The sequence below is a fragment of the Canis lupus genome, chromosome 14 (assembly GCF_011100685.1).
Source record: "Canis lupus familiaris isolate Mischka breed German Shepherd chromosome 14, alternate assembly UU_Cfam_GSD_1.0, whole genome shotgun sequence".
NCBI classification, from domain to species: domain Eukaryota; kingdom Metazoa; phylum Chordata; class Mammalia; order Carnivora; family Canidae; genus Canis; species Canis lupus.
This window is the reverse complement of record NC_049235.1, coordinates 34,466,531-34,484,286: the sequence shown is the minus strand read 5'-3', so window position 1 is coordinate 34,484,286 and position 17,756 is coordinate 34,466,531. Positions and strand designations below refer to the sequence as shown.

The 17,756-nt window shown below is 34.1% G+C and overlaps 1 protein-coding gene across 4 annotated transcripts in view; it reads right to left on the bottom strand.

The window, feature by feature from the left end:
- The window catches only part of ITGB8 (integrin subunit beta 8), a 77,924-nt gene that overhangs the window by 14,721 nt on the left and 45,447 nt on the right, over positions 1-17,756 (bottom strand). For all 4 annotated transcript variants that reach the window (XM_038557068.1, XM_038557067.1, XM_038557065.1 and 1 more), the window contains 3 exons: positions 8,184-8,279; positions 5,268-5,357; positions 1,088-1,222 (listed from right to left, as the gene is read on the bottom strand). In XM_038557068.1, the coding sequence (XP_038412996.1) occupies positions 1,088-1,222; positions 5,268-5,357; positions 8,184-8,279 (321 nt within the window). The remainder of the gene's footprint in view (positions 1-1,087; positions 1,223-5,267; positions 5,358-8,183; positions 8,280-17,756) is intronic.

Here is a 17,756-nt window from a genome sequence, read left to right as displayed (position 1 = left end):
AAAAAAGTAAGAAGTAAGGAAAACCATTCTGCCAAAACTGATTTTGAAAGAAAGAACTACTAAGAGGCTAACCCTTTCTCAGAAACTTTTGCTAGTACAAAGTTTATCTATACTTAATGGAAAATCAAATATAAATATTTTATAAACTGGTATATAATATCTTTGGAGCAAAATCCATGATTATGTAGAGACCTGCAGAATTAGATACTAGCAATAGTTGATTTCAAATAGCTTGTTGGAGCAACTATACTACCTGCAGGTTCTAAACTTCCCAAGATGGAAAAATATGGCACAGAACTTTAAAGATGAAAAGAAGAGGGATTAGAAATCTTCTAGTCTGAACTGTTCACTTAAAAGTGAGGCAATTGATGCCTCAAGACATAAATGGCTCACTGAAAACCACTGCATCTAATAAGAATTCACTTTAAAAGGGAATTCTGTGTGCTTACTTTCTTTTATGCCAACACTGTGAGAACCCCTATCTCCCCTGGTCCTATTTCCTAACACTGCAATAATCTGGGCCCTTTGTTTTTCCACATTTTATCCCTTTCTAGTTAAATGACACTTCTTTTTTTATTGTTCTTAATAAATTCTTTCACCTCTTCCTAGATTATTATGAGTGTATTGAGACAATAACACAGTGAAAGATTTTGGAGTTCTTAGCCTTTATCAATTGTTCCATCACTCCCATTCTTTTCTGTGCCTTATTACCTTCAATTTCAAATTTATTCTGATAATTTTTCAGATTTGAAACCAAAAAGGTATTATCATCCTAAGTGCAGACACTACTTATTTGAAGAGATGTGCTTTACTGACATATAGTGGCTGTCACCCCTACATTTAAAGTTATTATTAAATAGGTATTTAATATAATATGTGTTTATTTAACTTGAGAGTTTGAGAAAATAGTGGAGTTAAAACAAGTAGGAATTTTGGAAAAAGACAATAAAAATCACTTTGAAGGGTGCAAATAAGATCGTTGGAGTCAGTAGTAAATAAAGTTTTCCAGAATGGTTTGATTTTTCTGTGAGAAAACATGCCAGACAACTTAGTTTATTTTAAATGGGAAGAATGTACACCCACATACTTCGTCATTGCTTGTCACATTTCCACATCCGTCTGTGCCTGGTTTTCGGGTCCCATCTGGACAGATGGCAGTAATATTAAAATAAACTCCTTTTACCTGGTTTTCCACCTGAACTTTCACTTCTGAAATGAGTTTCTGCAGAGACATCATTTTTTAATTGTATATTACAAAAGTTTCAGATGTAAGCAACTAAACAGTCAAGCTTATTAAGTCATTCTAGATTTAATTTTTAACTAAATCAAAGAGTCTATCTCTATAAAAGGATAAATATAGTATTTCCACATAATGATCCAATTATATTTGAGATACATAAGAAATACTGAATGATTATACCATCTTTATTTAAATTGTTCTATTTTTTCGCATAATTCCATGACTGCATTTTGATGACTTAAAGATATTTCTCGCTCAGGCTGTGTTACAAAAATAGTCATTTTAAATCCAACAGTATTTATATTTTGTTATAAAATTTAAAACATTGAGAACACCTATACTGTCAAAGGGTAAATCTTAACAGCTTAAAATCTGGAAACACATTTCTGACATTTACAGCTATTAAATAAACATTTCCATTTCAAACACTTTAGCTATCATGAAAATACCTTATTGATATGGAATTGAAAGGTAAATTTTGGGGAGGGCATTTCTATACCATAAGTATAAGAATTACCTGCCTGCTATGGTCCTATAAATTTTCTAAGCATGGCCTAGGATTTCTGTCAAGTCCCTGGGGCTTGATTGTATCAACCAAATTTGTTCTAATCCTTAATACTGAAATGGGACCACTTACTAGACAGAAAACCATTCACTCATTTATTCACTCATTTATACAGTTACTCAAAAAATATCTATGTAATGCTTATCATGTATCAAACACACACAGATTTCTAGCACAATCTCTGGTTCCAAAATCCCCAGCTACATTAAATATATACTGAAGAACAGTGTGTATTTCATCTCATAAAACAGAGTCTACCACATGCAAAAATCCTTAACTTGTAAACAAAAGGAAAGAGAAAAGATGAAGTATATACATAAGGAAAGAGTGAATATAAAGAAAATTTTTTTTCTAATGACTTCTAATTTTTTACTTGAGTAAATTTTCATCTTCAGCTGTATAATAGATAAAGAGATGTGTGCTTTACAGACTAATAACTGACCATGGTGGTAAATCTAGAACAACATACTTCTTCAAATCAGTAAATTTTATTTGGATTAGATAAGACTGTGTTAGCCACATTTTTAAATCTCCCAGAGAGTACATCCATTGTAATCACTTAATTCAACATTCTCAGCAAACCAACAGATATTTCTAATGGTATGTAAATGGTATTGATAGGGTCAGAAGGAAATTCCTAATACAATAAGTGTTCTCAGTTCGCCCTTCTGAAGTCCTTTCTCTTAAAAAGTTAATCTTGTTACACTAATGTTTTTTGCTTAAGCAGAGTGCAAAGACAAATATCTAAAATTTTGCCCAGTTTTGAGATTTAGAAATTAGGCCCCAAACATAATATCCAGTTTCCTTTTTAATATCTAACAGGTAGAGAGGAAGAATTTATATATATATATATATATATATATATATATATATATATATACACATATATATATATAATTGTATTCAATATAATTTATTTTTCATTTCTTAATTTCAGCTTATTATTATAGTCATGATTTTTATTTAATTTTAATTCTAGTGGTAGTGGAATGTAAAGGATAAAAAATAAAATGCAGTCACATTCAGCATACACTAAATTTGTGTGTAATTTTATAAAATTCTTAAAAAGGAAGTGCAAAAAATAAAAAATTAGGATGTTTATTCTTTTCTTCCAATGAATTGTGAATTACTTCTGTTGGACTGTGAAGACAAAAAAAAAAATTTCAGAATAATTCTGAAAATATACATATATGTAAAATAATAACAGAATCTCAGCTTAAGGAGATTAGTTAGCCAGGCTAAGTCTTAACTGGATTTATATAGTATTTTCCCCATTGTTTAAGGTTAATCAGAACTACAGTTAGCTAAGGCATTGGATGCTTATCCTGGGAAAATAAAGAACAAAAGCCAAATACTGATGTTCCCTTTCCATTGGTATAGTCTGACACACAGGCAAGTTTGTCAATTTATACTGTTTGGAGTAATAACTGGGTTCATACTATAAAAACTAGGGTTATTTCTAACACTGTACATTCCCTTATTTGGATTATTCCTGGGAACAAACTGCAGATGGGAATGAACTGTACACATTTGATCTTCCTTGATAAGAAGCTCCCCCAGTCCTAATGTTCTTTTGTAACAGTGAGAAATAAAAACAAAGTTGTTGTTCTTTATTTCATCCAATGTAGTTTTCAGATATAGAACAATTCCTTGGCAAACAAAACAAAAGTCAAGATTTATTTTCTTTTAAAAGAATAAAGTTTAAACAAGTCCTTCATTTTCTATCTCATGTCTACTTCCTGACATTCCCTTTTGTGCTCAAGTAAAAGGCAGAAGCTGCAGGGAGAAAATGAGAAGAGAAACCTGAGGTTTCTCACAATGCTTGGGCTACGATGTACACTATTCATCTCTACTGTGTCAAGAAGAGAATCAGAATTTGGGAAGCGAGGCTTTATTAGTGGTCCATAAGTTCCCGGTAGAATAAAGCATATCTTTGATACTATGTAAAAAAAAGAAGAAAAGAAAAGAGAGAAGAAGAGAAGAGAAGAGAAGAGAAGAGAAGAGAAGAGAAGAGAAAGAGAAAAAAAAAAAGAAAAGAAAAGAAAAGAAAAGAAAGAAAAGAAGAAAAGAAAAGAAAAGAAAGAAAAGGAAAAAAAGAAAAGAAAAGAAAAAAGAAAAGAAAAGAAAGAAAGAAAAAGAAAAAGAAAAAGAAAAGAAAAAAGAAAAGAAAAGAAAAGAAAAGAAAAGACAGGAACAGGTATTATCACACAGAAGGAAGTACCTGGGGCCTAGAGTTAAGAATGACCTGGGTTCTGATCCTGATTCTGCTGCTTGTTTCACCTTTTGTTACCTTGCTTATCTTCTTTGAGCAAAGAAAGGAAGACTAACATCTCCCTTATGGATCCCTTGTATGGATTAAATGAGGTCATATATAGAAAGTAACTGGTTCTCAGTGATATAAAGTAACAATCACAATTGTTACAACATCTTAACAGGGATTATTCTATCCAGGTTTGACCTATACTAATGAGCAGATGTTTCTGTAAATCTTTGTATTTGGCTCTCTTCATGGACTGGGGATAGTGTACAGCTGTCAATTCAACAAAATAGTACACCTCTTCAGGTAATTCTTTTTTTTTTTTTTAAGATTTTTTATTTATCCATTAATTTGAGAGAGAGAGAGAGAGAGACGCAGAGACACAGGCAGAGGGAGAAGCAGGCTCCACGCCAGGAGCCCAACGTGGGACTCGATCCCAGGTCTCCAGGATGATGACCTGGGCCGAAGGCGGTGCTAAACCACTGAGCCACCAGGGCTGCTCCAGGTGATTCTTTTAAGCAAACTAGTTTGATAAAACTGCTAAAATTACTGGTTAAACAATCAAGTGATTGATCAAAGAGACCCCAACAGAGTTGTCTCAGTAATCTATATATCCCAGGTAGTTCATTTTCCCTGAAAGTTTGATGCTTTAGTGTGGATTTATCTTTATGACATAGGAAATTATGACATTTCTGATAAAAAAAGTATATTCTTTAGCCATGATTTAGTGACTTACTGAACATTTGATTTGGAAGGAAATTCAGATAGCCTCTGGCTCAACATGAGTTTACTGTCAATGAGACAGTGAGGTACAGAAAGCTGAGGTGACTTTCCCAAGGTTACATGATTAGTTAGTGGTAGACCAGGGCTAAATTCAGGTTTCTAGTTTTTAACCTAACTTTTTGCCCACCATTCCTCTCCAGATGACAGGACACTAATTTGTATCCTGCCATAGAAATTGGGGTTAAAAATTTTTGTGAAAAAAAAATTTATTTATTTATTTTATTTATTTATTTATTCATGAGAGACACAGAGAGAGAGAAGCATAGACATAGGCAGAGGGAGAAGCAGGCTTCTCACAGGGAACCCAATTCGGGATTCAGTCCCAGATCCTGGGATCACAACCTGGGCTGAAGGCAGACACCCAACTGCTGAACTACCCAGGTGTCCCTTCTGTGAAAAAATTATGTGTAATATATACATACCTGATAGGCATCTATTACCAAATTATTTAAGTTTGCAGCCTTTGATTCTATTTCACCAGCGATGGTGCCAGGCAAGAGGGGTAGAAGATCCTAGAAAACATACAAATAATATTCACTTAATGACAGTAGTATACAGTGGTTCAGCGATTAACAAATATTAAAAATTCTTGTAGTTATTAGTGGAAGGTGAGCCATTATATGAATGATAAAATATAAGATGCAAGAAAAATATAAGCAACCAAGTAGGGCAGCCAGAACACATACACCTGAAATGGGAGTGTATTTATATGTGCATGAGCATGTATGTATGCACAAATTACATGTTGACCTAAAAACCCAATCAGAGTACAGACCAGCATTTCCCAAAGTATCTTGCATATTCCATGGGACATAGTTATCAAAAGGTTTCTGAGGGCAAATAAGTCTGGAAAGTTTTGCATATGGTTTCTTACAAGTAGATACTCAAAATGCACACTTGCAAAGTAAGGGTTCAGAGAAGTCCTGCAAGTTTTAAATAATTTAGCAGTAATAATAATAATTTGTTGCAGAATTTCTAACATTTTAAAATTACAAAACCCTTTTCTCATGTACCACATATAAATATTTAACAGAACTACTGTTCCACGGAGTGACCTTTAAGATATGTTGGCCCAGACTGGAGCATAAAAAATCATTTTTTGCAAGTGCAAGTTTCATGGAGTGGGTTTTCTTGATGGATGGTACTTATAATTATGGAGAAAACTCTAGGTATTCCTAGTGAGAAAATGAGAATTAGCATAGGGTTATAGGTTTACCTGAGTTCTAGATGAAGAAAACAGAAGAAACCAGTCTGACTGAAGTAACACATAGCAGAGAAGAACAAAGCTAAAGCAGTAACAAACTGCACAATAATTTGAAATTCAACTATTTTTTCTTTTTATAATTTTTTTAAATTTATAATCTCATTCTCTTTTTTTTTTCTTCTCAACTTTTTAAAAATTCTAGTTAGTTATCATATAGTGCAATAAAGGTTTCAGGAGTAGAATTTAGTGATTCATTGCTTACATACACTTCCCAGTGCTCATCATATCAAGTACCCTCCTACTACCCAACACCCATGTAGCCCATTCCCCACTCACCTCCCTACATCAACCCTCTGTTTGTTCTCTATCTTTAAGAGTCTCTTATGGTTTGTTTCCCTCTCTCCTTTTTTCTCTCCTTACCCCCATATGTTCATCTGTTTTGTTTTTTAAATGACACATATGAGTGAAATAATATGGTATTTTCTTTCTCTGACTGATTTATCTCATTTAGTATAATACACTCTAGCTCTATCCATGGCATTGCAAATGGCAAGACTTCATCCCTTTTGATGGGTGAGTAATATTCCAGTGTGTGTGTGTGTGTGTGTGTGTGTGTGTGTGTGTACCACTCTTCTTTATCCATTTACCAGTTGATGGACATTTAGGCTCTTTTCCATAGATTGGCTATTGTTGATAATGCTGCTATAAATATCAGGGTGCATGTACCCCTTCAAATCTGTACTTTTGTATCATTCAGATAAATACCTCATAGTGCAATTCCTAGAGTAACTCTATTACTAACTTTCTGAGGAACCTCCATACTATTTTCTAGATTGGTTGCATCAGTTTGCATTCCTGAAATTCAACTATTAAGTTGAGAGGTTAAGAGCACAGGACTGAAGCTGTTAGGAAAGTTTGGATAAGTATATAACCTCCGTTAATGTGTTTCCTTATCTTTAGAATGGGCTTTAAGTTAATTATACTTCCTCATTGTTATGAGTATTACATGAGTTAATGTTAATAAACTCAGTGCCTGATGATAGTAAGTATTCAATAAGTGGAATCTGTTACTTTGTTAATAAAGTAGTTTGGGCATTTAATTTGGGCTCGAGCCCTACTTCTGTGAATATTAATGGTTGTTACATTAAAAAGGGGTTCCATGGTATATCAATTTGGGATTAAAGTTTCATTGTAGATTTCTAACGGAAGAAGTAGCGTGATTAAAGTAATGCTTTCAGATGGGATATACAGTAGTAAGGTATTGGGGAAGTTGGTGGAGGGAACACCAGCTTTTGTGGCTAATTTAAATAGATTCAAGAATTTGTTGAAGCCGAAAGAAAATAGAGTTTCTCTGAAGTATCAAAAGAAGTAAAGGACAGTGGGAGTGGAAAGAAGTAGATACCACACAGGCGGTGGAGACCCAGTGAATAGACATGTGCAGTGAAAATTAGGGTATACAAACTTCATGAAAATGAAGAAAAGAGTTTCCTGGAAAAAGGAACCTAAAAGACTGTGAAAAGAAAGTAACAGCAGGGTCACAGGAGCAGTTTTTTATTGGGGGGTGTATCCCATGTTGCTGCCAGAGTGACATGGCTGCAGGTCTCATCCGGCCTGAAGGATTATGGACAAAACCAACATTATTCTTAGGTAGGCGAGCTCTGTCTGGGTCAGCCACTTTGATGGCTCCTTCTGTTCCTTTATTGGATGACCTAGACCAAATCTTGGTATATCGTTACTATTGAAAACTAAACTGATATTCCTCAACCTAACCTATTATAAGAATATGCCTATGGACCGGAATAGAAGCAAGAGTCCAGACATAAAAGATGTAGTTGGAATGTGATCTAAAAAAAGTCACATTTAATCATCAGAATGTAACCTAGTAGAAGTCTTCATTATTGTCACAATCAGTACTACACTAAGTATCAATCCCTACACTTGGTTCTACGTGTTACATACATAGAATTTATATATAAATCCTAATTTTTAGGATAATGTGTGGTATAACATTAGTTAATACATTATTAAATTCAGATTGTACAAAGTACAATAACTTTAGAGTCCTTACCTGGGGATATAAGTATTCTAATTTCAACTACCAATTTTAATTTTTGTATTTTGGGAATTAACATACCTTATACCAGTGAAACTGTTTTCCTTGAACTGCAAAGATGACATTAATGTTGTTGTCTATTAACTTTTCAGAAAGTTGGCCTAGTGAGGGATGTTCCTACAAAGGAAAATGAAGAAAAGAAGGGAGTGAAACTTAATAGCTCAATCCCACAAGTACCCAAACATCTATTATGAGGAAAATCATACGACTGACATAAAAATGCATTGTGTTGGGAAGGATTATGGTTTTATTGGAGGCATTTAAATTCCTTAAAAAAATAAGATCAGCATCATAAGGATATTTCCACCTCCCATAAAAATCTGTAACTCGGAAAAATGAAGAGGGCTGAACCAACATTGTGCCAAGTATGTTCAGCACCTGTTTAGATTAACATTGGCCTCACAGTGGTATACCTGAAAGATAATGTACTATCAGAAATAGACACATCAGTGACATTCATATTCTGAAATTCAGTAACAAGTGTTGAAATGCAAATATATGCATGTATAAACAGAAATATATATTCTATATATAACATGATATAGAATAAACTTTGTTTAAAAACAGAAAACCTGATATTCAAATCGCAGGTTGTCACTTTATGACAAAAATTCTACCTCAGGTCCATCCTGTGTAACATGTTAATGGTTTTTGCAAGATTAAAAAGATACCAATTATATGTGATCTATTTAGTGCAGCTTCTTATATATAGTAAGTGCTAAAAAATAATAGCAATTATCATGATTTTTATTTCCAACAGCTTATACAAAATGTATACAGATCTCTCAACTTATTAGTATACTTAACCTTTTGGCTATGTGACATATTATAAATCTGTTTTACTTTGATAAATAGATCTTATGCAGAGCCAACTGTGACACTCTGGGTTACTGAGAAAGCTGGGGAAGAGTAGAGGAAGGGTATACAATTTAGTAAATATGAGAAAGCTGCCAATTATGGAATGATATCTAAAGTTATATAGTTAGACATAGTATTTGATATTTTTTTCTTTTCATAAATGCTCTTCCAGAAATTAAAGTGATGATCTCAAATAACAACTTCATAACTAGACACTTCTCAGAGGGATGATGTCATAATTTACCTGGAGTGGTCCTCACCTGTCCATGGGTTGCAAGTTGCAAATGAGGATCATGTGACTGAGCCTAATTAGTACCATGTGATTCAAGTTCAAATTACTCTGTAGTTTTTACTCCTCCTTTCACCCTCCAGTGCTAATTTTGTTAGGGGAAATGTTGCTAAACCATTTTGGTGAACATATCTCTATTTGGGCAAACTATGTGAACTGAGTAAAAGAGCTAATTTGACTAGTTTCCCTTATAGCCTAAACTCTGAGACCCACGTATTAAACTTACATACATAGATATAAGATACAGCCTTGTGTTTAAAAATGCTACAGCTAACATGAGTAACTACTAGAATCTGTGTCCTCCTCTCCAAATTCATATATTGAAATCCTAACCTTCAAAGTGGGCCTTTGGGAGATGATTAGATCATGAAGGTGGAGTCCTCATGATTAGTGTCCTTATAAAAGAGGTCCAGTGGAGAAAGCCACCTTGCTATTTCTACCACTTGAGGTGGTGGAAATATTACCACTAGAAGGTGTCATGTATGAACTAGAAAGGAGGCTCTCACCAGATCCTGAATCTGCCAGTGCCTTGATCTTAGAGTTTACAACCTCTAGAACTGTGAGGTGTTTTGTTACAGTAGCCTGAATGGACTAAGATAATAACCATAACAAATATGTTTTATTTCTATATAATCTGTTATTGTTGAGGTAGAAAAATCAAATTTTTATGAACTGCATTAAAATGTGATATGAAACTAATTTATGAAGAGGTTAAAGAAGTATTAGATTTGCATAGGAAAAATTCTGCCCAAAGCAATTCTTAAGAATGTAACTTTAAATAGAAAAACAATTCCCAAAACATAAATTCTGCCAGATAAATTCTTATGCCTTACTCCTAATACTATGTATACTCTTAAAATAGATTTATGACAGTTTCCATAATGTTAGTAAGTTAAAGAGAACAAATCAAGGAAGGGTAAATCTAGTTGTATTTAAATATTTTTTTAACGGCAACAACTACTTTTGAAATATTTTTGCTTTGACAAAAAATAATCACAGTTTGCCAAGCATTCCCCCTTAGTTTTAAAGACCATTCATATTTTAAAGAAAATTTAATCCATATGTTTTTTTAACTAGTTTATACTTAAGTCACATAAAATCAATATTTAAAGAACATCCCAAAATGTAAGCAGTTTTGGGAGCCTTCTTAATCTCTTTCTCCCTTTCAAAAACAGGAAGTCACATTGATGGAAAAGTACACAAAATTTAAATCTAAAAAGTTCTAGTTTGGTCAGAAGCTCATTAAGAAGGTCAGTTAGATTTTTAAGTTTAAAAGAACACATTTTTTGAACCCTAGAAAGAAATCGGTTTTAAGAGAAAATTCCAGCTACTTTGAGGCAGATTTGTTAAAATTACAAATGTTTAGCAGATGTTTTAGTAAACCACTGTTGACAGGAGAACTGTGGATTAATGGCCATTTTTGAAGCCCCTTCCCCTTTCCTCCGTGAAGCATATTATCTTTTAAATATTTTATCTTTTATGTCTTGTATTTCACTAGCAGAACACTCCCTCTAGGCCAGCTGTCCTATTCTGGTGACGTCACTGCTTCACATCTCTAACTCCCCCTCTGTCTAACCCATCACATATTGTTTCTCTAAACTCTAAAAATAATTAATAGAGATAACAGGCATTTCAGGGGCAAAAGGGAGAAGGGAAAGCAATGTGCCAAGACAGCTGCTAAGTATTTAAGGGCAAAAGGATTCCTTTCACATTTTTCTTCTTCACCAGCACCTTCACTGTGATTTGTGGGAAATAACTTCTAAATGTCAGAAGGGAAGAGGAGGTAAGAAAGATTCACAGGGAGCAACTCCAGTTAAAGAGATAATCGTGTAGAGGTGTATGGGAAAATTTTAATAATGTGCATAGTGACAAAAAAAGTGTTTAAAATTCTCTTCATAAAACTGAACCTCATAGTAAAAAATTTTATAAGCTAATAGAGAATTTATAGCATTGAATATTATCATAAGATGAAAAAACCCTCAATGTCTTATTAAATAAAGTACTCAATTTTCTGGATTTTTTTTTCAGTTCACTTTTTAGAAGAAAGACAAATAACATGAAAGCAATCTGCTAGTAGAGACACATTTAAGATGAAGACTCTAAATTCTGTGTTGTCAATCCCCATCTATTGTAATAGCATATTTTCTATTTTTATAATTGCGCAGTAGTAATCACATAGACTAGGGTTTCTCATGAGTGGCACTAGAGTATTCTGTGTTGTGGTGCACTGTTCTTGTCCTGTGTTCTATAGGATATTTAGCAACGTCCCTGGCCTCTACTACTAGGTGCCAGTATCTCCTGCCTTCCACAGTTGTTTGTAACAACCAGAATGTCTCTGGAGATTGACATGTCCTTTGGGATTGGGGGGTGGGCAAAATCACTCCAGTTAAGAACCATACCAAGAGCAGGGGCTCTGGAAACAGACCTCCTGGGCTTTAATTCCTGGTTCTGCAATTACTAGCTATGTGACACTGGATAATTGTTGTAACCTTTCTGTGATCCTGTTGTCATATCTATAAAACAGGTCTAAATACTACTACCTACCTCTCATAGTTATGGTGGAGACTAAATGAGTTACCATGTATAAAGGCTTTCACTTACCATTCTATAGTTATTAAATCCAGATTATGGTGAGTGGGGGCTCATGTCCTGATGTTACACTGCTTGGTATTTACCATAGGCACCACTATGCAGGGCTGTGTGACCACAGACCAGTTCCTTCCCCCTTTAGTGTCCCCATTTTCTCATTCATTAAATGGAGGTAATAGCAATATCTATACCTCACTGTGATGTTGGGTGTTGTTATATAATGTAATGGGCAAATACCATAAAACTTAACAAAAGACAGCTTTCAAGAAAATACTGCTTAGTGAAAGACATTTGGAGGCCATTATACCAAAGGCTAGATGTTGGGCTCCACTTGGATATGCCTTATTTGTTATACCTTAGTACCTGGCCCCTCAAGTGTTTGAATTTGTGGGGCCAAACACAGTATTATTGTAATCATGATATCCCAGTTGCTGATGGAGGAGGATGGACTAATAATTTTTGTAAGTTTTTCAATTAAAGTGGTTATAAAAAGTTTTCTGCTTAAATATGATTGAGCTGAAACATGTCATTTAATAGGAACATTCTATTTCATAAATATTTTTACCACATTTGGTTTTTACAGTGTCACTTTTGCAAACCATTATTTTTTTCAGAGCTCATTTTCAGAGTCCTTATATAAGGAGCCGGCTACTGTAAGCCTAGCCCAGGTGTTTCTGTGTACAACTTTTGCTTTCAACTTAAAAGAAAAAATAAACTAAATATTGTTTGCAGGGATCATTCCCTGGCTATTTTTCTTTGAGCGTGAGAAATCTTCAAATTAGGTCTAAAGTTATTATTGAAGTCATTACTGTTCTTATGGCATTTATAGTTTTAAATAGTTAAGACAGTTTAAACAGTTAAAACAGTTTTAACAGTTTTAAACATTATTGTTCTTATGGCATTTATAGTTTTAAACAGTAAGCTAAAATCGGGCATTTTGCTAATGTTTAGTGTTGTAATAATATTTTTAAAAACTGCAGCTGGACTTAAAATATTATTTAAAACTTTCTAGATACATTCTGCCTATGTGACATCTCCTTTACTTTCCTGATTGTGCATGTTCATAAAACCCGGAGGTGCTTAGTGAAAGACATTTGTATAAACTGGTCTTATCTCTAATTAATTTTAGAAGTTATGGTTTCATGTAGGGTTAAGCAGAGAAAAAAAATTAAGAAATAATGTGAAAAGTATTATTACATGCTTTAGTTTAGCCATATTAGAATTACTGTTGTCATTATTATTCTCATAATTACAAATCAGTACTTTCCATGAGACTCAATAAGTACTAATTTCCTTAACAGGATGATTTGGGTTTAGATGGCCTTGCCATTTGACTTTAAATAGCTGTTGTTAAATAAATAAGTAAGTAAGTAAATAAATAAATAAATAAATAGCTGTTGTGCTGTTAAGCCTCAGTCTGTGCAAAAGGTAGTAGATTGAGGGGGTTATTCTAGATTTGTTTTTCATTAGATATAGAATTCAGTATCGTGCAAAATTAGGACCACTGTATAAATTTGGGCTTGAGAAGTACATTTTTAAATGCTCAAAACATTTAGAATAATGATTATTTGGGGAAGACTTCAGAGTCGAATATGTTTAAAACTATTTTTTTAAATGACTCAATTTAGCTTGCTGTCAGTGTCACTTGCATTCACTGGTTTTCTGAAAAGCAGCCAGTACTCAGTATGAAGACTGTAGTGTAGGGGGCAAGCTGGAGCTCTAAGAATCAAGTATCCTGGGCAAGATGTTTACCCTCCCTCACTACTTCATCCTGGATCGGTATGATGATACCGACCCTGTCAAGCTGATAGGTAGATTTAATGAGCTAACATATGTGGAGGGTACAGCAGATCATCTAGTTCAGGGTCAGTGGTAATAAATGGAAGCAGCCAGCACAGTCATAGCTTCTGGTATTAGATAGGTTAGGTATGGATCTTGACTGATATTTATAGTATGTTGGTGGCCTTGTATAAATCAATCTAAGGTCTCTAAGTTTCAGCCTATTTATAACATGGGTTGTGGTGAAGACTGAATGAGTTCATGTAAACAATATGGTCAGCACTGTGCTAGTGCAAAATAAATGCTCAGTGAATTAACACTTTTATTAATATGTATCTGAGATGAAGAAGGTGAGAAGCAGAAAAAGATATTTAACACTTTCTGAAGTTATTTATAAGTTATTTCTTAGCAGCAAAAATGGTTAACAGGGCTCTTTCCTGAAAGATTAAAATTGTCTCCTTACATGGAATGCTGTCTGATAACAGCATTCATTATAAATGAGCCTTGCAGATATTTGAAAATGTCAGAAATAGTCCTTTCATAAAAAAAGGAACACAAATAAATATAATAACTTTAACTTTTGTTAACTCAGCAGTGTTATGGATTAAATTATTCAGTCAAGTATCTTCTCAGGCTCCTTTTCTGCAGTTCTGGAAAAACTGCATATAATTGCAAGTAGTTCAGATACATGGTAAGAAAGAAGGTTTCCTAGGAGCTCCTACATAGCTCTGCCACTTGAATGTCCACCCCTTGATTTCATCTCAGGTCATGATTTCAGGGTTGTGAGATCAAGCCCTGCCTTGGGCTTCACATTGAGCATCAAGCCTTCTTAAGTTCTCTCTCTCCCACTCCTTCTCCCTCCTACCTACCTCAAGCTGGCTCACTCTCTCAGGAAAAAAAAAAAAAAAGGCAAACCAAACTTAAAAAAGAAAGGCAGCTTCCTAAACATGTTAAATATAGTTACGTGAGCAGTCACACACAAGCAGAATATTGACTGCTTTTAACCATAAGGAAGCAAAACTCTTTAGTAATGCCTAACTAACCTTCTGCAGTTCAGCTTCCGTCCTCTAAGGCAGTGACCTGTTCAGCTCCTAGTATATCCAAATGAGCTGCAGGGGAGGGAATGAACTATGAAGCCAGCAGTAAGGTAATTCTGAGGAGTTGTATGTTAGGAGGGGTGAAGAATTCCTGAACATAATAGGATGAGGCACAAAAAAAAGGCTGAGTCAAAAAAGAAACACCAAACCTAAGCTACCCAATATGTTTAGGAAGATGGTAGGGTTTTGCCTATTTGCATGTTTCCATCCAGAACAGAGAGTTACAGCAACTTTTGAAAATCCATTAATAAGGATTCATTTAATGACCAGTGCTCTTCCAAATATTTGCTCTTTGGATCCCTTTCACTGTTACTAGAGACCTTCATATTATTTTTGACCTCCACCAAGGATGGGGTGAATGCTGTAAGGAAGGCTCTGAGTAAGGGTGGTAATCACCCTGGAGAAGCTGAGTGGGGAGACAGGTTGAAATCCCAGACCTTCAGTATTAATAACCTTCTTCTACACTATTAATGTTTTTTATACTAATAGCTACTCTTTTAGAAAGAATGCCATATTTTAAGCTGCCATTATTACTAGATAAATTATAAAACACATTACTACTCAAGTTTTCATTCTGGAATTTGGAGAACAAGCAATGGAAAATGTAATTTAATGAAGAGTATAACATTATTTTACAATGACCATATACTAATACATAATGTGTAAATAGAAACTATTTTAATTATATCTCACTTATTCATGTGAACCAAATTATGTGTTTTATGTCTTCCATAAGTAAGACTGCAACCAGGAAATTAGAGCAGCAATTATTCCAAGGACTTCAGCACTCTACCTCTTGTACTTTTCCCTTAAGACATTGCGGCAAAGATTTTAATGTAAGATTGAACTGGATTGAGCCCCAACTCTGCTACTTATTAATTTTTTAGCCCTCTGTCCTTAGTCAACTTACTTAACTACTTCTATCCTCAGTTTTTCTGTTTGTTAAAAAAAGGGGGGAGGGGATAATTATGACTACCCCACAGAGTTACTCTGAAGATAAATTCGATACTGTATGCAGTGTTTGTTTATAGAAGTTTCAGTTAATAAATACTCAAAACATGGTAGCTGTTATTATTCTGGAATTCACATTGACCTTCATGAAATATATGTGTACAAGTAGCAGAACTCTGGCTCATGTAATTTAGTCATATAAAAGGTCTTTTATTAGTTATTTCCTTTTATAAATAAAACAACCAGAGTGTTAGACCAAAAAGTTCAGGTACCATTCAACTGGTGTTGACTGCTGGAGATAAAGCCAGGAAGCAAAGTGTTTGATGGCTTGTCTAACTTATACCCTTTAAAATTCCTCTATAATGCCAAATAGGAGAGGATGGAGATCATTTTTAAATAAGCAGGTAAATATGCTTAGAGTCGGGTTCAGGGTAGCTTTGGATATAGGAAGTTTCAGAGTAGTAGCGCATCTTGCAGATATAAATAAATGCATAGTTGAGGGATCAATCAAAATGCTTCAACTTCTTTTGTTTTAGGGCAGTGTCCCTGGAAATGAAGGGAATGAGAATTCTTAGGAAGAGGATCCCTTAAAACAATGACCTGGGATAAATGAGATAAAAATGTTCTTCTAAGGTATCAACAAACACACTGCTCCTTGGTTTACTCAATGCACATCAGTGACATGTGAAAGGTTCATTCTTTTAAGTAGGTGGAACAGTGTTCAAGGAGGCAAATGAAGTTTATGATAGATTGTTCAAATTCCTGATGTCATAAGAGCCCAAACACTGTGTAAAATTCCACCAGAATTACATTTATTTCCATAAGGTTAATATGGCATAGCATGATGTCTAAAAATCTGAGAGCATTTCTATGTCTTAAGAAATCTTTCCTATATGTATAACAGCACCCTCTAAAATACAGTTATAAAGACATGACTTCAGTGACTTGGCAAAAATTCAAAAGGACAGTGCAATGCAATCTGAGAATAATGTGATTATTATTTTTTCTTTTTTTAAAAAAAGCTTCTCCTTGTCTCACAATAGAATAGTTCCTCTTGTCTCCTCCTCCACTCCCTGGAAAATAATTAGAACTCTATCTCAGATTTTAAAAGATTAAGTAAAAGGAAGGAAAGATAAGAAATGACTAAATTAAAGTGGGTGGGTCTACCAAAGCGTAATGTGGCTGAATAGAAGAGAATTAGCAAAGAGGAAGACATTGTTGGAATAATTCCAAATCCCAAAATTAAAAATTCAAACTCTAGTTACCTTTTAAAATCTTTAAGTTTTCAGACTGCTATCAAGAGGCTAACCCAACCAAGGTTTGAATTTGTCCTGTGAAGTAACACACTTGCTCCTCTAGATTTTCAGTGTCTGCTTAAGATGTTGCAGATTAAGTAAATTTAAACTATTTAAACTTGACTCATGGGAACCACACAAATTTCAGCATAATTTATATGCTTCTAATATTGCAATTCCCAAATTGTGCAGGAGGTTCTTGGAGTGCTACAGTACACTTACCAGAGCGCTTTGAAATAGCTTTAATTTTTAAGGTGATAATTAAGTATCTGCCAGGTAGCCATGAATTACTAGCTGTTATGTAGCTTGTGGTTTTAAGATTACATTCGGCTCTGTTCCTTTAGGTGACATCATATCTTTGCAAAACTGGGCAGCATGAAAATCAGTGTAGAACAGGAAATGAGGGTGGTGATGTCCAGTTTGATTCTAAGGCTTAGGAAGTTCCTATTAGTAAGTTCATTACTAAGAATGACATAAATATACACATATGTATTTTTTGATGATTCATATGTATTATTTTTTAACTGGCTACTATATTTTTAGGATACAAATAGTTTGGACCTAACTACTTAATAAATAGAACTGTCAGATTTTTTTTTCTGATTATGGAAACCAGGGGAAAAATTATTTAGACACTAAGGTACTAAGATCTGAGAAAGTTTGGAAGCTTTTGTTCTAACATTCTGTGTAAATAGTTTCCATCAGAAATAAATGATGCTTTATACAGTTGATTTTC